Source organism: Photinus pyralis, unplaced genomic scaffold (genome assembly GCF_008802855.1).
Source record: "Photinus pyralis isolate 1611_PpyrPB1 unplaced genomic scaffold, Ppyr1.3 Ppyr1.4_LG1, whole genome shotgun sequence".
NCBI classification, from domain to species: domain Eukaryota; kingdom Metazoa; phylum Arthropoda; class Insecta; order Coleoptera; family Lampyridae; genus Photinus; species Photinus pyralis.
The window spans coordinates 36,788,977-36,816,733 of NW_022170249.1; the positions used below are offsets into that span (position 1 = coordinate 36,788,977).

Consider the following 27,757-nt stretch of genomic DNA (forward strand, 5'->3'; position numbering starts at 1 on the left):
ACAATCAAAAATTAAGCGCAAATTACAATTTAAAATATACAATACAAACCCGTTTCCACACCACCCAGGAGGTAGAGTTAAGGCGCGTTTTTTTTAACGTGGTGTTCCCCTGTAGGCCTAATCCACGGAACGTATTTACAAACTTAAAAAACTAGATCTGTACAAACTAAAATTGATTAGGATAAATTAAAAAGTTTATTAAATAATTGAACTAGGGCCTCCACGCGTGAGCCACTGAGCTCCGGCCACATATCGATCACTGCCGTGAACTGTTGCACTGAATTGTTTATTGTGCGGTTCATAAGATCAAGCGCTTCTTCTTCCTCCGTAGGTGAGGACACGTCCATCTCCCTCAGGACGTTTATTGCGTCCGTTATACAATTCATAGCGGTCTCGCACAGCCTTATATAATTACACAGGTCTTCCGAGAGTGTATAAATTTTTGCCTTCATATCGTTGTAGATAAGTCTTTTGCTCACTATAACGGTTTCCACTGTGCGTGGTAGCTCCGTGAGAGCTATATTGTCACGGAGTACCACTAACTCACACATGTTGCATAATGTTGAGCTTTCCGGTGTGGGGTTAAAAGCACTCAACTTAGCCAGGAACACCAAACACCCCGTGACGTCGATCTCGCGGATCTCGCGGTACATACTCTCCAGATTCTGCACAATCGCGTCACGAAGAACCTCCATGGCGAACGCACGAAAATAACCAACAAATTTTTATTTTTCGTGGCTTATAAGGGTTTAGCCAGACATAATTTCGGGAAATGCAAATGAGAGTCATGTACATTAACGGCCCTATATTGTACAGTTTGTTTACTTTTTCTTAAATCGTACAATTTTTGAATACAAAATTAATGAAAAATAAGCAAAACATTTTGAAGACCCTGGATTATCTGCATTTTGAGGCGCCAAGACTACCTGTTTTCTACGAATTCCTCATGGATACTGTTGTTATTTGTTCCTGCTACCCTTTTGTTAAAGATGACAACGGCGCCCGTTCAGTATTGTTTACTTACCGCAGTCTCTTTTAATTGTTTCTCATATTTTTAATGCCGTTAAATAAAAATGCGGAAATACATTTAGACTTTTATTAATCAATTAGATTCACCTTATAAAAAGTCATATTATACAATAAATCAATTATATCATCGTTACATTCTAAATCATTATTAAACATATCTACAAATTCCTTAAGTGATAAATTATTAAACTTAAAAACTAAATACATTAAACAATATTGTCCACAATAAGTTGATAAAGGATGCTGCAGCACTCGCGAATTAAAGGTGAATTTCCGGGCGTGTTTTTTCAAAAATTTTAAATGTAATCCATCAGGTGGACGTCCGAATGAATCGAAATATTCTCCATTTCCATCTTCATCTATGTAAATTCCGTTCCAGTGTTGCCCTGTGCGTGTTGAAACATCTGTATTGACAATTGCAGCAAATGGCCGACGTACACTTGCTCGTATAAGTTCATCTGATGCGAAAACAGCACGCGCAGCCTTCTTCTGAATCAGATTCAACGCTCGTTGAAGTTCTAGGGTATTCATTTGTTGAATCAATTTGCGCCCACTCGTGTAATATTAATGCATTTTCTTGAGCGCACATAAGCGTGTTCTCCGCATGATTGAGACACCTTACACCGCTATGACTTTTCTTTAATTTCTTTAGCGAAGGGCATCCCACGTCTTCTAAATTAATTACAAACTTGTCAAGGAAATTTAACAAGTACTGTTTCTCCACGCCCTTTACGTATATTCTATTAAACGGTTGCAGTAACGTACGTAGTTCTTCTTCAAGGTCCTCGTATCTAATGTACCCGGAATTCCATTTCAAGCCATAACAGTCTTCCAAGAATTTGATTTCTTTTTTCATCGCTGAGGTTACAGTATAATTGACGGGCGGCTTCATCAGTAGAGTTGTGCAACTAGGCCCCTCCGACGAAACGATAGATATTTCTTTTGGAATGAATTCCTTTAAGCTTCCGCGGAATCCTTGAAAATCAACGTAGGCATCCATCACATGAAACATTTTCTAATAAACTGAGGATCCGTAATAAAGTATTATAATTTTATCCCTTCTGTCATGCGCAGTAGCTTTTTTTCCAACACAGGGGAAATGATGTAATCAAGTTGATGAATGCGTCTTTGGAAACGTGCGGCATCTCTTGCGTACTGCATCCAAGGTCCTTTTCTAGCTTGATGATGAGCATGTGGCCATGCAATTATGTGACGCACTGTATTCCGGGACTCGTCAAAAGAAACTTTTTTAAATGTTAAAGTCTGCGATGACATTTCGATGTTTATCAATTTCAATAACGTTGTCAAATTCTGCGTACACGAGACAATTCACCGTCTCAGTCAGAGCGTCTTGGAAACCAACTTCGATACGAAGAGAACCGTTCTTTACCAAGTTCCAATGAGTTGTGGCGTTTGCGGATAAATCCGGCGTTAAATCGAAAGTCATTAGGCAGTATCCGTGCGGATAGTCTAAACGTGATACGTTATTTCCTTCGTTCAAAAAATGTATTCCAGTTCCAGAAAATAAAGTGTGGTAGGCCCTTACGTATAATCCTTCTTGAGTGAAATCTGGTTGTAACGGTTTTGATGGAATTTGCTGCCCATCAATGTACAGAGACATATAATTAATCTTGTAATGATGAAAGTTGAAGGGATTGGAAGCGTATTCTCCGTTAAACGCTCTATTCGACACAAAACCAATTATGCAGCGTTTTGGTAGTTGTCCAAGGAAGACATTATCCAATGATTTGCGTTGCACACCTGCGGGAATCGTTAGCACCTTCACATCCGATCTAGTAATAGGGTATTTGGCTGCAGTGGTTTCTAATGCTTTTGTGTGCGCAAGAAGAACTACAGGATTAATCTTCATTCTTCTAACCAGTAAACTGGCATCCACAATTTTCACTCTGTATGTTGAACCAGCAGCAGCCATTAAACTAAAGGTGTCTCTTGTTCGAACAAATTTTACTTTCATTTCAACTCCATTTATGAGAAACTTTTCTTGATTAAATAAGTCAGCGTGCACATGACCAACCATTTCCACCATTTTACCGAGCTTTGTGGTATTTTGACGAATAGCGAAACCTTTGTTATCAGCTGTTAATGTATCCATTTGCTTCGGAGTATCGTTATGCCATAAGGAACACCCCAGATGAGTTGTTTTAGCTTCAGAGCCATAATTTAACAGAGTTTCAATGTATGCACGATACGCATAAGTATTGCTTGGTGGCAAGGGCGGATCCATAGGGGGGGGGGGAATGGGGGGAATTTCCCCCCCCCCCCCCCAGAATACAACAATGCAGCGGATTATTATAGGATCACCATATACATACCTATTTTGGATTCAATAATAAATGATTTAGACTATCGATTTGATAGTGATTTTTTTAATATACTAAATTTAAATATAGTTTTGCCAAGTACATTTACAAGACATGATTTTTCAAAAGTCGAAGAAGAGGCTACTTTTGAATTAATTTCCTATATCAAGAATCTTGATCCTGATAATAAAAATTCCGCTATGATAGACTTAAAAATACGTTCAGAACTAAAATTGTGGCAAAATAAATGTAAAAACGAAAACCTCATGGATTTGAGTGTACTCGATTTGTTCAAACTATGCGACTCAAATTTTTTTCCATACGTAAAACTAATTTTACAAGTTTTATTAACTTTACCTTGTAGTGTAGCTTCTGCAGAAAGGTCTTTTTCCGCTTTACGGAGGTTAAAAACTTGGCTTAGATCAAACATGACTGAGGAACGTTTAGCAGGACTTGCACTTTTGCACATCCATCGAGATATTTTAATTGATGTAGAAAAAATTATTGACGATTTTGCAAACTCTAAGAGGCGCAAAATAGAATTTACTATCTAGCCGTGTTTTTAATTTGTTTACTTACTGTTTATTAATTATATATTGGTTTTAGAATTACTGTTTGAGTTACTAGTTTTTTATCACATTTGTTTCTAAAATTAGTTTGAAGTTTTTTTTTATGTATACCAAAGTTAATCAGTTAATCTTAGGATTGTTAGGTTTAAAATGTATGTAACATAATGTCGTTTTTATGTTTTGTGTTACAGAATATATACTTTAAAACGATGTCTTCTTTTCTTAAATTGGGAACCTGTTCGCCTTGCTTAAACATGAGTATGGTTTTACTTTTACCCCTCCCAAAAAATGTGCCTAGATCCGCCCTTGCTTGGTGGTGACACTAATTTCTGATTCAAGCATACTTCCACTTGACTATACAATGTATGTAGCCAATTGTTAACAGGAGCTACCACATCGTCAGCACCCAAGTGCGTGTCATCTTGTTTTACAATTTTCGCCGTAACGTAGAGCATTGTGTGACTTAGATCGAGGTAATCATTTCCATTTCCGTTGGGAATGAAATATGAGCCCGAAAAAAAAGTTAACCTTCAAAATGTAATTTGACACCAAATGAAATTTGAGCCAAAAACCGAGCTGACCTTGAAAATGAAACGTGACACTCCAAAAAAAGTGACCTTGAAAAAGTTGGCATGAAATATGAAATCGAAAAAAAGTTCACATTCTAAAATAGGAGCTGGACATGAAATGTGTATAAAATAAGTTTTTCATTACGTTTATTTGCAATGTACTATTATTCGCTTTGTACATATTACATCACTCTTCCCGCTCTTCAGTAAAAAATCCATTGGGGATTTCAAGCTCCAAATCTTCGTTTCGATCATTAATGTCGATTACCACCGTCTGACGATCGAAGATGTCTTCATCTTCAGAATCGGTGTCACTCCTTCAAATAAACAGCTGTTAAATGGTAAATATTTTACAATAAGTTTTGTACTTACAGATCGTAGCTAGGTATCGGAAACGGCAATTGAATGCGCTCTTCAGTAAAAAATCCATTGGGGATTTCAAACTCCAAATCTTCGTTTCGTTCATTAATGTCGATTACCACCGTCTGACGATCGAAGATGTCTTCATCTTCAGAATCGGTGTCACTCCTTCAAATAAACAGCTGTTAAATGGTAAATATTTTACAATAAGTTTTGTACTTACAGATCGTAGCTAGGTATCGGAAACGGCAATTGAATGCGCTCTTCAGTAAAAAATCCATTGGGGATTTCAAACTCCAAATCTTCGTTTCGATCATTAATGTCGATTACCACCGTCTGACGATCGAAGATGTCTTCATCTTCAGAATCGGTGTCACTCCTTCAAATAAACAGCTGTTAAATGGTAAATATTTTACAATAAGTTTTGTACTTACAGATCGTAGCTAGGTATCGGAAACGGCAATTGAATGTTATGGTTGTTCGTCGACATGATGTAAGTTAAAATACACACAAAGCACAAACACAAAGATCACGTAAAAACTCGAAAAATACGCACGTACAAATGTAAAAACGCAAGTAATTCCGAGTCCCCGAAAATAAGATTTTTATATCAGAGCAGGTAAAATAGAATCCGATCCCTTCAGAACATTACCGCACGCTTTATTGTTCTCCTAAAACCGGTTTTCCGCTTGTTTAAACACGATCTATTGTTTAAAATGCATGACTCTTAACTCGCTAAACCTGTTTGCCGCATGAATAACCACATCTTTTGTTCTTGTGGTCGTCTTTATGGCACCACGTCAATCATTTCTTTTGTTTCTACTTCCGGTTACATGGAACGGCATTTAGTTCACGTTGAGCGGATAAGTGCTTTCTTTTTGTTCAGGACACCTGCACAAGTATGACTCATACCTCGCTAAACCTGTTTGCCGCATGAATAACCACATCTTTTGTGTTTGTGGTCGTCTTTATGGCACCACATCAATCATTTTCTTTTGTTCTCGTCATGACTCATCGTCACCTGCACAACTATGACTCATCTTTTTAATTTAATTCGCGATTATAGTGACGTATTAGATTTACAGTTACGCGGTGTTTATAAAGCTGGTGAGGTTGCGACTCGTTCTCATTTGTGTTCAGTTCAGTGTTCAACGTGATATTGTGTCAGTGTACTAGTTCAAAGTTACAAGTAAGTTCAATCGCCTCTGTTTTTTTTGATATAATTGGTAATTAAAGTAGATGAGCAAAGGGACTTCTAGACCAGGAAGTGACGTCACGCCAATGAGAATCGAGTATTGTGGTCACGTGGTGCGGTGTGAGCCAATGGGAGGGCGTGAGTCGGCCATTTTGTGACGTCACATTTTGCGTGTTTTGCTTCCGTTGTTTCTGGACCAGGAAACGCGTCATAGCTTGTGAAATATTTGTCTGAAAAAAAGGCTGCGTCGAGGATTTGAACCGTCGATACGTGAATTACGAATCTGCCGCCTTAACCATCTGAGCTAGGCGAGGCTTTGAGCTATGAACGTTTAGCAGTTCAAGTATTGTTAGAATGTGGGGGGGAGCGCGATTGCAGGGGCGTAGAGGGTAGCAGTAGGAGCGGGAGATACCCCTAGGCCGTATAAGCTATTTCGTAGGAGCGGGAGCTACTCCTATTATGTTTTTAGAAAAAGCGCGTAATTGAAAGAGGAAACTGCAATCTCGCTTGCAGTGATAACATTTATAAATAGGCGCGCTTTACATTTCTATATTGAGAAAGCGCGCAAGATTATTATAGGCGTATTAACCTTTAATAATAGGTAATGGTGGATCGCTGTAGAGGTAGTAGAAGAAATATTTCACAGGATCATCAATAATGGTTGGCGCAGCTAACCCTACCTGCGACGTAGGTTTTAGTAACAGCGCGCGAAATTTAGTTGTTTGTTATTATAATTAGGATGGGAAGCTGCAATCTCGCAATAGTGTTTATTTATAGCAGCTATGATAAGACGCTTAAATCGTGTGCGAAAAATAATTTTTCATATTGCTAACTAGAAGGAAATGAGCTTATCTTCTTTATGCTTTATTTTTAGACGCATTATTCTAATATTACATTCTAATATGACATTGGTTTTCGAATATGCTTTGACGAAATACAATCATTACAATAAATCATTAGCGGAGCGGGTCCATCGATGTGAGTGCGCTGCCCCGGCTGGTTCCAATGTTTCTTACATCGTATTCGATTACGTAATTCACAGTCTCTTTGCAATACGTTGGGGATCTTGATCCATATTTTCAATAATTCCTCTACACTTAAACTTAACAATTCGCTCTTGGTTCGAATATAATTAGACTCCTTTTGAGCCTCTCGCTGAGCGATGTTGGCAAGTATTCGATCCATTAGCGTTCGATATGAGGATTTAACGCAATGATTTTTAGCATTACCTCGTTCTCAGTTTTATACCTATACCTTTAAGATACACTGCGCATGATGGATTTCTTTTAACCCCCTCCAAAGTAGTTTTAAGAGAAGGTATAAAAGCAATAAGAAAGTAAGAAATCGATTTATATCGAGATGAGTGCACAAATACAACAAGAATCGCAAGATTCATGGGGTAGCGAAGATGATGATGATGCAAAGTCATCGCTTTCGGTAGATAAATTATCGGTGAATGAATCCTCGAAAGAGGAGCAAGGTATGTATTGAATAACGCTGATTATGGTGGAAGCAAAAGATGTATGTTTATAGGAAAGGAAACCTTAATATCCGCATGGTCGCTATTCTTAGACGGAGGCATTATTCTCGAAGTTGGCGTTACACTGGACGAGTACTTTTTCGATTCCATCGTGCAAATATCATGTCCTCCGCATTATGAAGACCAGTATTTACAATTTGAGAGTTGCGAATGGAAAGAAATATTCAATTTTAAAACGGAACACTTAATTAAACATATGGTGCAGTGTACGCCTAAAAGAAGGAGCAAGCATGAAATTTTTACCCAGTCCAAAATAATAATACTTGAAGCGGAAGAAGAAGAAGGCGTTAGATGTATTCGAATAAGCGAATCAGATAAATCTATACTATTTTCCAAGCAAGCAGTCGATATGATATTTAACGCTTCCGAAGTGATTACTCAAAAACTGAATGTCGTCAATCACTATGCGATGTATTGTCTTTATGATGACTTTACGCGTGAGTTGGCAAAAATTCTACATACCGAAGGTGTTACTAGCGAAGAGAGCATTTTATCCAGAGCGAAAATCATATGCCAAAATCTCAAATTCTTAACATCGCTATGCAGTTGGAAGGAAAAGTATGATAATTTGCAAGACTTTACTCTTCTAACAGAAATTGTAAACATTCACCCTCGAAAATTTATAAATACGGTTGTTAGTAAAATTAGCATGTTAAAATAAATAATTTTATAGCGTAAAAAATGCTTTTTATTTATTCATACGTATCGATACACAACAACTTATTATCCACCTAATGCCGCATATACAATTCAATTTGTTTATCAAACTTTAAAAGTTTAGCTAATACATTATATAATTGCTCCAATACGCCTTTATTAGCACAATGAATATTGAATAAGGATAGATCAATGTCGCCTGAGTGAATTACACGACCTGTATATTCACTATATTTATGAAATTTATTTCCGGTGATAAAGTATAGGTATCCATCCATGTATTTAAATATAGAAGTTATCTTAACCGGAATATCTGGAAAGGTTTCCGCATATATTAAGCGATTTTTAGGTCGATTACTACAATCATCCAAATCTAGCAGTTCATTTGTACCATGATAAATAAGCGTGCGTCCGGTATAGGTGTTAACTGCAGCATTCACTTTATGGCTGTTGGGAATTGTGAAGTGGCTATAAGGCTGAGGCCATCCTGGTAGCAGTTGCAGACTAGGGAATTGCACTATGTATATGCGACCGCCACTAAAGAAGACAACATCGCCGTTAGGCTTTTGATATACCGCTTCCAAACGTTTAAAAGATGCCGGAAGAAACGTTAACCACTCAAGCAGATTCTTGGCAGGTTCCACTTTGCTGCTGTTTAACGCCGATATGCAAACCCAATGTTCATAAAACATATAAAGTCGTTTGTTTAGAATCAAAAAGTGTTCGATTTGAATGGTACACAGGTCAGGTGGTTTAATGGTCTTGCGAGTAGTCTTGAGAGTAGGTGTAGTTGTCTTAATACGCGTTGAAAGATGATAAGTTTTATTCTCTGGTGAAGGGGTGGCAGCAGCAGCAGCATCAATAGAATATAGTGCTCGGATTCCGGCTATATCATCCTCATGTAGCGTGTTCATATTTGAATAATTGTAATAAGGAAACATGAGTGCATTTTCATCGCTCGAATGGTGTAATCCGAGAGTATGGGCCTATTTCATGTAATACAACTTGGAAATAACTAGAATAACCGGGAGGAGGTGCATTTGCATCTGCTACATGCCAGCGTTCTTCCCAATCTATATGCATTTCAACAACATTCTGATCTCTGGAGGGAAAGTATGCATGGGCTAATACATTGCCCAATCCATCAAACTCGAATGCACATTGCGGATATGGTGGTGAAGCGAACTCATGCTTTCGGGTATGAAATGATATTAATATGTCTGGGTTCCTTGAGCTATATTTGAATTTCAAATTTGTGTGGTTCGCCCAAACTTGAAATGCTTTATCCGTCATCTGTAAAATGTGCAGGTCATGCATATTGGAAATATAGTAAATCAAAGTCTGTTTTGTCCATTTATACCGATGAGTCATATACGCTGCTGGGTCATCAATATTTCCGCATCTAGGTCGAGACATGAGTTGTAATGTTTCGGCATTTAATCTGCCATCACTAGGTAGTTTATAGAGTTCTTGAAATTTCTTTAAAGCGTTAACGGTGATATTTGTACGATTATCTTGAGTTGATTCACCTTCACCAGGCTCCTTTATATATCCATATTTGGTGAGATGACTATATGCCATATCGATTTCACGCTCACTGATTGTATCGCTCTCGTCGACATTATCCGCAGCAGCAGCAGCATTAGCACTAATACAGAAAAACCAGCTCAGTACGACAACTGCAGCTTGCATGATTGTAAAATCTATACTGATTCAAAAGTTTCTTTTGGAGGACTAATAAGGATGTGGTAGTGGGGGGATATATATTGAAATGAATTAAAAATTAGGCTATAAATACTTAATCTTCTGTCAACGACAGAATGGTGCAGACTGTAATCGATGTACAAGGATTTAAAACATCAAGAAACGTATTTATACCAAAAGAACTGGCAATTTATAATGGCAAGCAGGTTGCTCATTTTATGTTCAAGCCTCCATTTCCGTGGAATAGCTTATCTACCGATTTACAACGTCAAGCTACCTGGCTAATTCATAACCATCACGGAATTAAATGGGAGCACGGTCATACGCCATCCTACATGTTTCCAATTATACTTCGCCAGTTAATATCATCATCAGACCAAATATACGTTAAAGGAAAAGAAAAAGCCGATTTCATTCGAAAAACTCTATGGCAAAATGTCACCGAGGTGGAAGAAGAACCAGCTCTACCTAAATTAGAAGCATGTTGCTACTATCATGTACGATCACTTTGTTGTTGCGCTTTATCTAACGTTTATTATATTTATAATACGCATGTAATTCAGTAATTTTTTTTTAATAAAACAACCAAATTCAATCATTTTTACTTTATTGCAATTGATACATCTTAATACGATTACATAATATGGGTTCCAAAACAGCTGCAATGCGTTCTATTTTACATTTGAAGCGGTACCTATCTAATGCGACAGTTTCCCACTGGCCCTTTCTTGCTTCTCTGTGAGCATAGGACCAAACTCGCAAGATATAAATTTTATTTTTTGATTCGTCAAAGCTGACACTCTTCATTTATATAAAGTTTAATTACACTTTTACGTGAACTATAATTAAGTTTTGCGTACGATGCCAGTGAACGGCTCATACTCGATTAATGCATCATGTAAAATAACGCAGTAAGCGATAGTTTCATTTGCAAATGCAGATGATGCTTCAACTTCCAGCTTCAAATCGATCACCACGTTATGGACGCTCTCGTTTTGACGGGTGCAATTGATAATGAAGATAGGATGCTTTTCGAACTCTTTGTAGCTAAGAAGGGAGCTCTCCTGTGACGAGTCGTAATATTGATTACGAAAGTTTAAATATTCTTCGTAAGCATCCACATACTTGTTATCGGTAAAGACCAGATTTTGCTGCTCATACGGATATCTTCGGTTGTTAATGTTTGCTTTTATATTGGAAATGCTTAAATGGTTAAACTCGCTCGCATCTGCTTCTTTGTTATTTCGCTTCCTAGTTTGGAACGCAATCAGTAGCCATTGAGGCCGTTGAAACCCGGTGCTGCTTTTTACCGACCAAACCAACGATCTGGTGGTGGGTAAGGTTGGGTATACGTAAAGGTCGCGCGCATGAAACGCCACTTGTATCGGTGAATTCTTGTTAATCCTCCCGTAGATCGACAACTTCATAGCATCGTTCGGAATTACGTACGGAACTTTCCATGTTACCTTCGTAAGATTAATCTTAACTTCAGTCTCGCCTTTATAGCAATCACTATCGTCCTTGGAACGAATTAATATCAGCTCTTGACGTATGTTGACTAGAGGCTTCCTGTATCCTTCGGCAAACCCGAGTACATGCTTTAGAGGTATGGAAGCGCAGAAAGCCGTCTTAGTGCTATTTAGTATCTGAGGAGACCCGGAAGGGCTCCAGCCTGCATGCGATAAGCATCTGCTTTGATCCGACGTGTATGAGCAAAACCCCTTGATGGTGCTGTTTATTCCGGGTAATCGAACAGTTTCTATCACCTGGTCGCCCAAAATAAATCTAATTTCGTCGAAGAGAAAGAGCGGCGCGTTGTTGGTGAAATCGTAAGCTTTATTTGCGGTAGTCGGATTCAGCGTTCCTTCTAAATATATAACGCTATCGTAGGTGGCCGTGATGAGATCCGCTTTCTGTATGACGAGATTGATCTCATCGGAGTTACCATAAGCGTTTGTCGTATAAGGATGGTATGTTCTGCGATCGGATTCGACGATCATGTCTTCATACTTTACGCCCGTGAATAGGTTTTTTAATGCTTCTTCCATCTTTTCTTAGTACTGTATAGCCGAGATATTGCAAAAACTGTACGTCGTCTTCGGTTAATGCGCCGTTAGCAATTGTTGCGTCGATGGCTGACGATGGATGACTAAATGAAGAACCTTGCTTACAGAAAATTTTAAGTCCCATATTTTTTCAGCTCCAATCGAATAGTTACTCTTTCTTCGCCGAAATCCACTAAATGACCGTCTTGATCGACTAACCTCAAGGTTATGTTATCTATTTGATGCGTGAGTACCGGTAAATATATAATCGTAGCCGGCTCCTTGATTAACTTATAGCCCGGCTCAACGTGTACGTCAAATTCAAAGATTGTATGAGATAGCGCACTGTTTCTGTATGCTCCACCCGTTAAATTACACTCGACGTGTATATTAGTAGCGTTGATTATTTGCACGTCCGGATCAGATTCATGGGTTCTACCTCCTTTATACAATTTAGGAGAGAAACCGAGCATGCGACCGATGGAGTTCGATTTCCTAAAGTCAATATCGTGTATGGTTTTCATTTCGCATTTTAGCGTATTATTATTAGGTCTCAACATAAAGTCCATCGAATTGGTTGGTTCGTTTATATGATGCTGTAGAATCCTGTTGATCTCTTCAATTTCATACGCGCCACTCGGAATGGTAATCTCTTTGAAGATGCTATCGGCCGCTGCATAGTAAAATTTGTTGTTTCCCTCAAATATATTGCGTATAGAATTACAGCCGTAAAAGCCAACCAACCCTAATCCATATTGATAATTATGGTCTAGTTCGATCGGCGGAAAATATGAGGTGCTGAGGACGTTGCCGGCACCTGTTAAGGTGAACGTTTGAGACATGACTGATGAAGTAAACAAACTCTAGGTTCAATTATTTATTATACAGAAAATTTAAACATAAATGTCCACATATCAGCGTATTATAATTTTGCTCCCTAGTATAATTGTATATGATGTTGCATCCGGATAAATATTTAACTATTTCTATTGGTGGCGTCAAGTCGCCGAAGCTATCATAGTAAACTGCCTTCATGCCGCGTTTCTTGAAAGCAACCCAATGCGTACCTCTTCCTTTAGCATCATCCAGGTTTACGATAGCGCACTCGTTTAAATGAGGTTTTCGCGGTAATGTATCACGCATAAACACTCCTCTGAAGAAGGGTACGTCTTTAGCATACTTCACAAGATCCGAGTCCGTTAATGCTTTTCGCGGCAAATTTAAAAGTTTTTTGTCGGATATGGTTTTAAATACAAGGCGTATCCCGTTTTACGCGGTTGAAGATACAGCGAACTGCCTTGTTTGCCCAACGAGGCGGCCTCCATTGCCATGTTATGCCGTTTATTTTCCTCCAGCTGCTTCTTCGCGGCCGACGCATCGTTAATTGCTTTAGCTATACCGCTAGCTCCACCGGCCATTGCGCCCGCAGCCGAAAGACCGGCAAAGAGCGGTACTAGGAACGGAAGAAAACCTCCGACTTTAGGTATTGGTATCACTCGCGGCACTCTCACTCTTTGCTTACCGCCTGCAGCTTTAACCGCTCTCTTGGCGGCCAACAAACTTATTTTGATAAGTTTATTCAAGTTTTCCGATGATGATAGGCCTTTTATTGAATTTCGAATTGGCGTTAAAACTCCACCTCTAAACGAACAAGTCTTCTTCTTTTTCCCGCGCTTTGCGATACGTCGTGTTGCTCCCATGCCAAGCTTCCTTTTGGCCTTCATTGCTCCAGCTACGGCTAATGCTGCTGCTTTCTCTCCAAAACTAGCGTCCTTTGCCTTTACACGATCCCAAGCTCGAATTTGAAGTTCTTTATCGGCCCGATGACGATTCTCAACGTCTTTGAATTGATTGTATGCGATGTCGTGTTGCTTGCATGCAGCGTCCAACTGATTTATTCCTTGATCACCCCGAGCTAGACGCTGCTGTAGTTTGGTTCCCGGTCCGCAGTATTGATATCCGGGGATATGAAGTTCCACCGGCAATTTGTTTATCAAGCTGTTTATAAACCCCTTTCCTACTCGGCGATCGGCCATGAACTGATCAGTATAACTCAAACTATCGAGTAATAATGAAGTTTATGAAGCAACCTCAGCAATTGCATGTTGAGGATCATGATTTGTATACTGAATCGGAAGTGTCGGGGAAACACGGCTCATTATTTCCGGCTTCAATTAGAGCGGTCATCTGTGGACCATCGGGATCCGGAAAAACGAATGCGATGATAAGTTTATTAGAAGCAGCGAATGGTCTGAAGTTTGAAAATGTATATGTATACTCCAAGTCGTTAGAGCAGCCGAAGTATAAATATCTGGAACAAGTACTTAAACCCATTAAAGGCATTAAGTATAATGCTTATAGTGATAAGGATGACGTAATAACTCTAGAGGAGATTAGCAAAAATTCGATAATGATATTTGACGATGTTGCGTGTCTAAATCAAGATATAATTAGGGATTATTTCTGCAGAGGACGACATTCTGGTGTGGACTCGTTCTATCTTTGTCAGACATATTCCAAAATACCTAAGCAGTTAATACGCGATAATGTAAACGTTATTGTTCTATTTAAACAAGACTATATAAATTTAAAACATGTATATGATGAGCATGTTGGTAGTGACATGACCTTTGAGCAGTTTAAATTAATGGGTTCAAAGTGTTGGATGCATAAGCACGATTTCATGTGTATTGTAAAGGACTTTGATTATGGCCGATATCGACGAGGTTTTGATTGTTATATCGCACTTGGGCAACTTTGAACTACTGTTGAACAGCATCATTGAACCGGTGTGGGCAGCTTTGAACCGATGTTGGACCGCCTCTGAACCGCTTATGAACCGCTTTCGAACTGCTTTGAACCGGTTTGGACAGCTGTGAACCGATATTGGACCGCTATGAACCGCCTTTGGACCGCCTCTGAACCGCTTATGAACCGCTTTAGAACTGCTTTGAACCGGTTTTGGACAGCTGTGAACCGATATTGGACCGCTATGAACCGCCTTTGGACAGCCTCTGAACCGCTTATGAACCGCTTTCGAACTGTTTTCAACCGGTTTTGGACACAGCTTTGAACCGATGTTGGACCGCTATTGAACAGCTTTTGATTGCTACGAACCGTTTTTGCGCCGATATGAACCGCCTTTGGACCGCTATTAGAAGCACTTTTCATCGATAATCAGTTTAGTTGATTGTATGCGGGCCGTTAAGATGAACGCGCAAGATCAGGCAATTAAAAGAAAATTAACTAAAACCCGTAGCGAAATAAAACGCAAGCTTGCGGCTCTTAAAAGAGGCGAAACCGAAACATTGCGATTAGTGGAAGAGACTTATAAGCCTATAGTTGACCCATTGAAGACGCTAGCTAAGCAGGAGTTGAAAAAACAAGCGTTAACGCCAAAAGTTGAAAATAAAATTGAATATGAATCAACTCCAATGCAAGAACAATTTGCAACGCCTCGACGCACCGAAAATACTGCAGTTCGTAAACGAATTAGTTTTCCGCCCGATATTAGCGAAATAGCGCTTGACGAAGAAGAAAACGATGAAGCGGAGGAAACTACTAGATCGATTAGCAACTTATCACAGCTACATGATGATCAGCAATTTTTAGACCAGTATCATCATTTACCTCGCCATTATATCGACCGGATGATTAAGGATGCAACGGGAGAGGTCGATCACGTTCACGGACTTCGATACGATTCCGAATTCAAAGAGTGGGCTATAGGAGATTCTATAGTGCAGTTTGAAGGGCCCGATATAAACATAAAAAATACACTTTATACCGGCACTCCTGGGCTATATGAATTGCTCGTGCTTAAAAAGCCGCATAATTACTCCTTCAAGGATAGTCAATCGTATAAAGATATTTTATTAGCTACTAACGCATACAAAAGGAACTACGATCCTAGACAACAAATCATGGGTACTAAGTCGCATAAATACGTTAATATCGTGAAGCCGCTACTATCGGAACATTTTGGAGCAGGTGTGAAGGAGGTTAATAATAAACAGAAGGAGTACGTGTACTGGAATACTCCCCACGAACTAGTCGAGCGTCTCAGACTGTTACACGCATCGCAAGCAGCCGGTCATACCGGACACAACAACGAGATTTTAAGCATTGAAGAGGAGCTCCGAGAAGAAGGTATAATCGCTTAGTCCGAAAATGAGCGTTGACAAATTCGGAAGACATTCGTCCTCGAGATTATATAACGAACAGAATACCTTGCAATTTACCGCCGGTAATGATTATGATATGCAAAACAAGAGAATATGTAATGTTGCCGATCCTGCTAAGGGTAGCGATGTTGCTACAAAACAATATGTGGATAATAGTACTCGGAACGCCGCAAGCCAACAATATGATATGCGTGGTAATCGGCTAACCCATCTAGCTGATCCGGTGAACGATGGCGATGCCGTAACAAATGGATACCTACACATGTTTGTAAAATCGTTTAAGTCAATCACCGATGGTCATATGAATGTCATGCATGAAATGGAGCGCAACTTGGATGAAATTCGCGAAAAACTAGGGATGAGTCCGGTGACGGACTTTGCCGATTGACTATGCGTGAATCTCCGCCATTTATCGGTAGTGATTTGGAAGATGACGAAGCTCGGCGTCGTCGAGGAATTGCACAGATCGGCGAGAAAAAATTTTCCCCGAAAAAGAACGATAATCAAGCATCGTGATGACCTATGGCAAGCTGATTTGGCCGAATTCACGCGATATTCTAAAGATAATCGAGGTTATAAATATATATTAACCGTAATTGATTGCTACTCCAAATACCTATGGACGCGACCCCTAAAATCGAAGAATGCTAGTGAAGTGAGCAAAAACATGACCGCTATTATGTGCGAAGGAAGAGTGCCAGTCAATTTACAAACCGATCAAGGAAAAGAATTCTATAATAAGGATTTTGAAAAGTTAATGCTGAAACATGCCATCAATCATTACTCTACGTATAGCGTAAAGAAAGCGACCATAGTTGAAAGAGTGATAAAAACTTTAAAAAATGCATTATATAAGCGGTTCAGTCTTCGCGGAAGATATAAATGGATTGATGTGCTAGCGGAAGTGACTTTAGGCTATAATAATACGAGACATTCGACTATTAAGATGAAGCCTAAAGATGTAGCTGCAAAGACATACTTACCAATGTTCCATAATATAAAGATAATGGGACCAGCTAAATTCAAAATTGGTGACGTTGTACGAATATCCAAGTATAAATCGGTGTTTTCAAAAGGCTACACTCCGAACTTTTCTACCGAATTATTCAAGGTGGTTAAAGTAAAAGTTGGCAATCCCGTTACGTACTTATTGGAGGATTCATTTGGTAAACCAATAATGGGGCAATTCTACGCGGAAGAAATGCAGAAAACTGCTCATCCGGATATATTTCTTGTTGAGAAAGTGTTACGGCGTAAAGGAGACCTGCTCTACGTTCGATGGCTTGGCATGGATAAATCACATGACTCGTGGATTAAAAAATCAGATTTTGTATAACTTGTGTTTTATTATTATAAGTACACATGCTATTATATTTTACAATGAATAAATATGATTATGAACATACGCACTTGATTTCCTATCCTAATAAAGTAATTTACAAAGAATACATATGATTAATAGCTATTATACATTTAATTTCATGTCCTAATAAATACCTATAATTACAAACATACTCCCTAATTACTTATCCTAAGTCCATTTCAGCGGGAATACTATAATGTCCCCAAGGCAGCGTATCGATACCATTTGGCATCAAATACCTCTTATTATCGTTGTTACTAAGAGCAATTTTATGCTGCTCCATACTATATACATGATGATTTTTTGATATGATGCTGCTTTGGGTGACACTTTTAGTAATCCCGCTCCTTAAACATTCTAAATAATCATTGAAACTTAGTCTATTTTTTACAATATAATCTCTAATACCTTTTAATTTCATTACATCATTGTCGCTATCCATAGTTTTATAACTGTACATTTTAGATGCCAAAGCCACCCAATCGGTTATGATTCTACCGCCCAATTCATCCTTCATCATTCCTAGCACTTTTCCATTACATCTAGGGATATTATAGATGTTGTTTTCAGGATAATCAGACGTATCGAATCGTGAAATATTTGCACGTATCAATTCGTATGCATCATCACATACCATCTCGTACACGAGGCTATCGGTATCCATGTACAACAATTTCAAGCGGTCGTCGCTAAACTGATGCTGCATAAAGTTATAATGAAAATCGTACATTCTAGTTTTCGAAATTTCCAATATTGCCATCCCAACATATAGCGGTTTATTAAATAGAATTTCTGTTTTGGATAGCTCGATAGCCAATAATTCATCATCGAAGATCTCTCTGCTATGGAAATTGGGCTGGGATATATAATAATTGGCTCCGTATCTACCACTCCACCGGGTAACAAGCTTAATAATGCGATGGTTCCGCACATTCTCCATCGTTTTTCCGAAATTTGCATTATTTAATAATTTATATAGATTTTTTTCAAAAGCGTTAGTGGCTTGCGCTCGTAACCTTGCGTTCAAGTCTATATATGGTTTTAACCAGCAAGATTGTTTAAAGTTAATAGCCCGGTGAACTCTTTCAAGGATGAGACCTGCTTGAAGACATTGTTTTAAATTTCTATAGTGAATAACATATCTAGTTTTTGAATGCAAGGTTGCGAGCAATTTCTTATTTTTAGCGCCCGGTGGAGTGTCGTGTTCAACGCAGAAAGGAATGGATTTATGTTGATCGTGCAATTGCCTGGGATACAATAAATCCACCTCTAAAATGAGACCTTCGACCGCATCATCAGGTGTATTTAATATCGCTTCAGGAGTTAATGACTTTAATTTAGCCTCACTAAGCCACTTAAAATTATTTAAAGGTAAACACTGGCTTTGAGCCCACCCATACAAGTTAACCATATCCATATACATGATATGAGTAGGGGGTTTAGTAGGATCGTAATTCTTCCCATTCAGATATTTATTATTGGCCTTGCTGTATTTCGTACAGCATTGCGTTATGCCTCCCCTTATACCTTTTTCAACAAACAACATCATATCAACATCTGTGAGCAGCTCGAGTTTAACTTTGGTGTAATTCAGCATGCATTGCCACGTGTATCCGGGCGCTGTGAAAAAGAATGCTGGATCGAGTTTATGCGTTGTTATGCACTTTTCTCTAAAATTGGTGAATACATCTGCAAGTATAAGCACATCGCTCATCAGATAAAGATCGCTATATTGACCCAAGTTTTGAGTGTCAAATTTTCGCCAAACGTTTCTAGCATGCGAATATTCCTGATCTGAAATGTGCGACTGCCTCAACTTGCTGTAAAATTGTATCTTTTCCGGTAAATTGGTTTCATTAAATTTTTCCCAACTATCCATATATTCATACGGATACACGCCCTTTTTAGTTAAAAGTTTCAGCTGCTCATCATTTAAATGGCTTAACGTGCTACGCAAAATTTTGAAATCGTCAAACTTTAAATAGGACGCTAGATTATCTAATGATTCGCTCATGAAGCGATACGAATCTACGAATCTGAATTCGACATCTGCATTCTCCATTTTCTTAGTAAATGAAATGTAACGCTCCTTATTCTTAGGTAGCAGCGTGACTCTCCCAGGAATAGCTTGAGCAATATCCTTAATTATAAAATGACTGTCGTATCCACTAAAATTATGAAAAAATATGGGTATCATATGTGGTGCTTTATAACGTAAATTGCAGGCCTGATGGGCACTACCGCGAAACCGACCTGTAAAGTGGCAGTGATCGCGAACTTTGACCTGGGGCGGTAAAATGGGTCCTTCACAAATATGACAATAGGTGGATGCATTATATCCCAACATTTGCAAATCATTTAACGGTTCCATTTGCACTGGGTTAATGAAATATTGTTGTAAATTGTTTGAAATTTCTTCAAGTTCACTGGTAAACCAATTAATACATTGCTCACCCCTCTGCAGGCGGAACCTCGACAATGAATTATCAAAGGTGCAATGCAAATAATATGCAATGCTACATACGTTATGCTGCTTATACTTTACGGTGTTTTGCGTCTCATCATCCTGAAAATCTTGTACCAAACATTCCAAATCACAATAAATGATGAAAGGAGCGGTCTGTTTGAATTCATGGTTCTTGAAATATACATGTGAACCGGGCTCTGGCATATTTATTTTACACTTATTAACTAACTTACAATCTAACTCCTGTGCATTAAGTTTATCTGGTGAGCTAAAATAGTGGAGACACCTATCGCAAATATACAGCTTTCCATGTCCCTTCGTCAACTGTGAACGTACCAATCTCGACAAATCTTTGATCCAACAGAAATGAAATCGAACCGCTTCATCGGGTTCCTCACTATTGTGAGCGGTAGCATTATTCTCAATATCCTTTTCAATTTCATAATTCTGCTGGATCATGAGTAAATTAACGTGATTCGCTTTTTTTTCGGTGTTAAGATAAATAGGAACAGTGACATAATCGGATTGCGTTTTTCTAGTAAGGCCGTAAATATTGATAGATAAATTTGGATTTTGTTTTAAAAATTTTTGGAGTTGGTCTAAAGACATGGGGAAGCTAATACCATCAAAATTTAAGATTTGCGCATAATATGGATAAGAAGAGATACGATTGGTGTGGAGGGTAGCGGGGAAGAGGGCTGATGACAACACCCATCCAAAACACGCTTCATCATTATTTTTAACATTGATGACCGCTTTTTTAACTTGAATTTCTTTAGGTAATTCTATAAAGGACGAGGCGTGCATTAAAGTCACACTGTTTACGTTCAGAGTCAACGAAATTATCTTGGACAACCCCCACCCACTGTCCTGTTCCTCAAATTGCATTAAGCGCTCCATCAAATAATCCACCGCGTTATTATTAAATAATTGCTTCAAGTTAGCTTCACTTAAATCGCTAGATAAAATAGTAAAATTCTTAGTTAAAAAACTAAATTCCCTACATGCTAGTGCTTCATCATTCTTATTCAACGAGGGCTTTACAAATTCCGCGCAAAACTCAAAATTTGTTTTCAGCGGGCTATTATATTTGGGATAGATGTCTCTAATCTTAGTGATAAATAACTTACAGCTATCGTTAAAAAATGATCCTAAAGTCTTATGTCCTAGATTAATAATAATACCGGTACTCACACGCGATTTAAATGCGGTAGCCAAATCTCGCCATTCCACCAACGGTCTTCTACCTAGGGAGGAGCCGGCAATAGACTTCCCCAACTGGTTAATAAGCACCTTGTAGCGTTCCATTTTACCAGCCACAGCTGCAAGGTGCCGTTTATCTCCACCCGTTAGCGGCTCTGCTAGCGTAGATTGGATTTGCCTAAGATTGGCATCGATGATGTTGATGAATTTTGGAACCTTGCTAGCAGAGCCGAGATTATAATTTTTATAGAAATGGGCAATCATTTCAAGCGTTGCATTCACATTGTCTAAAATATGAGCCATTTTTCCTAAAATATCTTCATTAAAATGCCTAAAGTTTTATTTGAGATAAAACACTCTTACCTGATTTTCGCTGCTTAAAAGAGGATTTCTGCTTTGAAGTAGTAGTTGAGACAGTCTGCTCTCATACACATAGGTACAAATGCAATGACTTAATTGAAATGCGTCAGCTTAAATACATTTCGATAAGAGATAAGAGACGGGATGCTGCTTCCGCTCAGAAATTTCTAGAAACACTGACAGGATGCTGCATCCGCTATGATTAGATATAAAATTGAAATAAAAGCCGAGTGCAGTTAACGTCTCAGTCAGTGATTCGAGCGAACTAGTTTGCGGCGTTATTTGGTGAGTATGATTTTAATGACTAATTTTGTTAAGTAGCGGTTAGATTATTCATTTTTTCACTTATTTATTTGTTACAGATATTTACTGCTCATAATAATGGAAGAATTTGATTTCGCTTCCTTGAACTCATCTACCTATTGTAAGCCATTCATAAATGCAAAAAATCTGGAAATCGGAAATAAATACCCAATTACTGATATCGGCGTAATCGGTACCAAGTTTGGAGATCGAATTATGGTCGAAACCGAAACCTTCAAATGCATACTGCCGCAGCGTTACCATACATACCTCACAGAAGAAAATCGGTTAGAGTCCCTCAAGTTGGCCCTAACAAATAAAGTTGTATTTATATCTAGTATAGGAGCGGTAGGCTCAACAACGAATTTACAAATAATTACATAACCCTAATTTGAAATATGAATAAAGGTGTTAACCATTATTGATGATCCTTTGAAATATTTCTTTTACTACCCTGCACCTCTACAGCGACCCACCATCACCTCGTTATAGGTTAATACGTCTCTCATTTATAATAATCTTGCGCAACATCGCTCGGCGAGAGGCTCAAAAGGAGTCTAATTATATCGAGACGAAGAGCGAATTGTTAAGTTTAAGTGTAAATGACTTATTTATTGAAAATATGGATCAAGATTCCGACCGTATTTCAAAGAGATTGTGAGCTGCGTAATCGAATACGATGTACAAAACATTGGAATCAGCCATGGCAGCGCACCCACATCGATGGCCCAGCGCCGTTAATGATTTATTGTAGAGATTGTATTATGGCGGAGCGTACACAAAAAACTTTGTAGCTTCATAATTTCTAGCATTACATTTTGTATATGTAGGTATTTATTATATGCATTAAAATAAAATGGTTATCTATTACACCTTTAAGCGTCTTATCATAGCTGCTATAAATAAACACTATTGCGACTTGCGAGATTGCAGCTTCCCATCCTAATTATAATAACAAACAACTAAATTTCGCGCGCTGTTACTAAAACCTACGTCGCAGGTAGGGTTAGCTGCGCCAACCATTATTGATGATCCTGTGAAATATTTCTTCTACTACCTCTACAGCGATCCACCATTACCTATTATTAAAGGTTAATACGCCTATAATAATCTTGCGCGCTTTCTCAATATAGAAATGTAAAGCGCGCCTATTTATAAATGTTATCACTGCAAGCGAGATTGCAGTTTCCTCTTTCAATTACGCGCTTTTTCTAAAAACATAATAGGAGTAGCTCCCGCTCCTACGAAATAGCTTATACGGCCTAGGGGTATCTCCCGCTCCTACTGCTACCCTCTACGCCCCTGCAATCGCGCTCCCCCCCACATTCTAACAATACTTGAACTGCTAAACGTTCATAGCTCAAAGCCTCGCCTAGCTCAGATGGTTAAGGCGGCAGATTCGTAATTCACGTATCGACGGTTCAAATCCTCGACGCAGCCTTTTTTTCAGACAAATATTTCACAAGCTATGACGCGTTTCCTGGTCCAGAAACAACGGAAGCAAAACACGCAAAATGTGACGTCACAAAATGGCCGACTCACGCGCTCCCATTGGCTCACACCGCACCACGTGACCACAATACTCGATTCTCATTGGCGTGACGTCACTTCCTGGTCTAGAAGTCCCTTTGCTCATCTACTAATACCTAGCCTTAGTTCAGAATAAATTCAAAACATTGCCTGAACGTTTAAGGTGCGACAACGGGGGAGAATATATTTCTCACGAATTTAGAAACCATAGTAAACAAAAGGGTGTGCAATTGGAGTACACAGTACCTAGAACTCCAGAACAAAACGGTGTGGCAGAGAGACTCAATCGTACAATATTGAACAAGGCACGATGTCTAATATTTGAATCCAGCTTGGAAAAACATTTTTGGGAAGAGGCTGTAGCAACGTCAGTCTACCTCATAAACCGTACACCTACGTCTACTTTGCCCGACAAAACAACACCCGCTGAGATATGGTATGGCCAAAAACCTAACCTCAACAAAATCCGTGTGTTCGGTTGTACGTCCTATGTGCATATACCGACAGAGGACCGAAGAAATAAATTAGAACCGAGAAGTCGGAAAATGTTTTCGGTTGGCTACACCGATAATGGATACCGACTTTGGGATCCTATAAAGGGAAAAGTCGTTTCCGCAAGAAATATTGTGTTCGACGAAACAATGCAGAAGAGGATGAATATACCACAAGATGTTGAAGTAATCGTACCTCAAGATCGAGAAGAAAAAGATCGTGATGAATTGGACCAAGAGTCAGGAAGTAGATCTGAAGAGGACAGTAACAACATGAGTAACGACATGACCGAGGACACGATAAAAGATTCGAATACTGATGCAAGACCCAAGACAAGAGCAGGGAGAAAAATAAATCTACCCAAAAGATACGAAGATTTTGCAATGGACTATGACGAAGATCTTTTTGCTGCCTTATCTGCAGGGAATTTATTAGATGATGTACCCCAGTCATACAACGAAGCTATCGCTTCAGGAGAAGGCTGGGAAGGAGCCATCGAAAGCGAACTACAAGCTCTGGAGAAAAACCGTACATGGCAAATAGTCGAAAGGCCGAAGAATGAAAAAGTAATCGACTCAAGGTGGATCTTTAAAGAAAAGGAGATCGGCAAAGAAAAAGTGAAAAAGGCAAGGTTGGTGGCGAAGGGATTTCAGCAGAACAATCCAAGCTACGAAATGTATGCACCCGTGGCTAGGATGGTGACACTACGAGTGTTATTAGTGATGTGCCTCGAAGAAGATATGTATGTGGGTCAGTTAGATGTGAAGTGTGCTTTCCTGAACGGAGACCTGAAACGGCCTGTGTACATGAACATACCTCAAGGACTAAAGGTAAATTCTAATCTTAATAATGTAGTATGTAAGCTTAACCGTGCATTGTATGGACTGCGCGAAGCACCAAAATGTTGGTACGAGAAGCTGCATTGCCATTTAGTAAGTATAGGGTTGCAACGATCAAAGTCAGATCCCTGTCTTTACTATAATCAAGATACTTACCTCTTAGTGCATGTTGATGATTTGGCAATATTCTCTAAATCTTTGGATAAGTTAATCAATTTAAAAGGTAAACTAATGTGAAATTTTGAAATGAGAGATTTGCACCCTAATGCCTGTAAAGAAATAACTTTAGGTTTAAACATAATTAAAACTAAAACTACACTTTTTGTTAACCAGAAAGATTTAATATGCAAAGTGTTATGCCAGTTTGGAATGAATAAGTGTAAAAGTTTAAGTACACCTATACAGCGTAATCTTAATTTGAGAGTGACCGATGTGTGTGATGAAAACTTACCTTATAGACAGCTAGTAGGTCATTTAATGTATATTATGCTCGGAAGCCGTCCAGACTTGTGTTTTGCGATAACATATTTCAGTCAATTTCAAAATAATTTTAATAGAGAACATTGGGTATATTTGAAAACTGTATTAAAATATTGTGTTTTTAGTGCTTTTGTTGACGCAGATTTTGCAAGTGATATAACTGACAGAAAAAGTATTTCAGGATATTGCATCAAAATGTTCGGAAATATTATTTTTTGGAAAAGCAAAAAACAAGTCACTGTAGCTTTGTCTAGTTGTGAGGCAGAATATGTGGCTTTAGCAAATTGTGTTATGGAATGTAATTTTTTGTCACAATTGCTTAATGAAATTTCGAATTATTCTATATATCCTATAAATATATGAGGACAACCAGTCATGTATAAAAATGGCTGAAACCTTGGAAACCAAGCGTACCAAGCATATAGATGTAAAACATCATTACATTAGAGACTGTATTGATAAAAATAAAATTGTTTTGAACTACATTCCAACAAATGAGCAGGAAGCCGACATATTTACTAAAGGTCTACCAACCGTAAAGTTTAAGTATTTTAGAGATAAGCTAAAAATTTTGAATGTTTAAGTTACTTATTGTATTTGTTTCATGATTTCGGAATTGAGGGGGAGTATTGAAGTACAATTCCGCCTTATTGCGCCCCTGTAATATATTACCATTTAACTTTGTTTATAATAGGTGGCGTGGCAATGCATTTTTCCATTGGTAATGTTATGCGCTTTGTATGGAAGTAGAGCAGTTCATTGTACTGTACGTTTTGATATGTTTTGGTTGCATTTGCAATTATACTTTAATGAGAAAACTCGGTGTTACGTTATTTTCGCCTGAATGACATTCTATAAATAGTTCAGAGGGTGAGTATATAAAGGTTTTGATATAATAATTAACTAGAATTTGATTTTTTGTTTAGATGATCCTGTGGATGTTTCCTCCGAATCTGAACATAATGACATTACATTAGTTAAAGAAATTTTTAACGATATAACTATGATTAATGATGCAGAGATTACTATAGTGAATGACGGAGGTTATGCTGAGGTATTAAAATTACTTAATCATATGAAGGTCACACAGAATATAATTTTGGATAGACTGGCTCCAGTGGCGCGTTTATACCATGTGTGGCCCCTAGGCGCAGATATTTTGTGGGGCCCTTTTCTAACAATTTATTTTGGTAAAATTTAACAATGAAATAAAGAATAAAATAAAACAAATACTATGAAATATTTTTTAATAAAAGTTATAACATCTTTTTTCTGATTTTCATTTTCGCAAATATATCAATAACATCGTCAAAATTGCATTTCCCTGTTTCTTCAGATTCTATATGAAGAATAGCCAAATTTGAAAGTCGCTCCTGTCCAACAGAATTTCGCAAATAAGTTTTTATTCTTTTAAGCGCGGAAAAAGAGCGTTCACCAGATGCGTTGCTTATGGGAATTGTATGATAGATTCGCAGCAACGTTTCAACGTTCGGAAAAGTTGATTTCAGTCCGAATAGTATTAGATGCTCGTACATTTTCATTGGCGAATAAAGACACTCCTCCTTAGCATAGGCCAAAAATTGAAGTAGTTCGTCTCTAGTTACGGCAGCATCAATATCATCCGTGTAAATGGTAATTAATTTTGTGATCATTGAATTTACTTCAATTTTAGATAGCTCAAAATTAAAAAATAATCCAAATCTGTTGTTAATTTCGGTATATGCCTTGATTCGGTTATCTATTTCTCCCATTAAAGTATCACAAATAATGTTTACGGTATTAACAATAAAATTTTCACGTCCACTCAAAATTGTATTATTTTCAGCACTTTCATCAAAAGGTAACTTTGGTTTCCTTGATCGTTTTTCTTCATCCTGGTAAATACAATTTTCTTCAACGAATCTTGCGGCATCTGTTTCAAGAATATCAAATCCGTTCCTAATTTCAGAAGATATAAAACTTTTCAGAGATGTTAAAAGGTTTACAGTTGTGGATAAACAAAATTCTGGATTTTGAAATGATTTACTAGTGGCATTCATGCGTTGAAGCAGTTTGTTCCACAGAACTGTCATTATAGCTATCTCATATAAATTCATTTTTTTGACAAGGCCTTTCGCTTCAACTCTGGCTACAAGTTTATGCTGTTGATTATCACTAATGTCCATGAGAGCCTTTCTAATGTCACTATAACTTTTATATAATGCAAAAACGGCATCTGCGCGAGCTGACCAACGTGTATCTGACACCCTTTGTATGCAGCATGCATTTTTGCGGAGATGATTTTGAAGAATATTCCATCTTTGCGTAGACGCAGAGAACCACACATATAGATTTTGAACAAAATCAAAATATGAAATTGCAGTACGCGATGATTCAGCTGCAGTATTCAACACGAGATTTAAACTATGACTGGAACAAGGAATGTATTCTGCATTAGCGCTGTGTTGTTTAATCCGTGCCTGCAATCCAGAGTATTTACCGGCCATATTGGCCGCATTATCGTAACTTTGGCCTCGGCATTTTGTTATATCTATACCCCAGTTTGAC

At 38.2% G+C, this 27,757-nt stretch overlaps 4 protein-coding genes across 4 annotated transcripts; 1 reads left to right on the plus strand and 3 right to left on the minus strand.

The window, feature by feature from the left end:
- Positions 1–2,278: 2,278 nt before the first annotated feature.
- On the minus strand, positions 2,279–2,962 carry LOC116160438 (uncharacterized protein F54H12.2-like). Its single transcript, XM_031473635.1, has one exon. It carries the CDS (start codon positions 2,960–2,962, stop codon positions 2,279–2,281), a length of 684 nt encoding a protein of 227 aa, XP_031329495.1.
- A 4,094-nt stretch (positions 2,963–7,056) lies between these two features.
- Positions 7,057–9,202, plus strand: LOC116160544. The gene is made up of 2 exons (XM_031473767.1): positions 7,057–7,523; positions 7,577–9,202. Exons 1-2 carry the CDS (start codon positions 7,403–7,405, stop codon positions 8,242–8,244), a joined length of 789 nt encoding a protein of 262 aa, XP_031329627.1. The 5' UTR covers positions 7,057–7,402; the 3' UTR covers positions 8,245–9,202.
- Positions 9,203–10,789: 1,587 nt separating this feature from the next.
- On the minus strand, positions 10,790–11,992 carry LOC116160447. The gene has a single exon (XM_031473642.1). The coding sequence runs from the start codon at positions 11,990–11,992 to the stop codon at positions 10,790–10,792; it is 1,203 nt and encodes a 400-aa protein (XP_031329502.1).
- A 5,707-nt stretch (positions 11,993–17,699) lies between these two features.
- On the minus strand, positions 17,700–21,834 carry LOC116160466. Its single transcript, XM_031473663.1, has 2 exons — positions 21,570–21,834; positions 17,700–21,523 (listed from the first exon to the last, which is right to left on the minus strand). The coding sequence occupies exon 2, from the start codon at positions 21,507–21,509 to the stop codon at positions 17,700–17,702; it is 3,810 nt and encodes a 1,269-aa protein (XP_031329523.1). The 5' UTR covers positions 21,510–21,523; positions 21,570–21,834.
- Between the last annotated feature and the right edge of the window lie 5,923 nt (positions 21,835–27,757).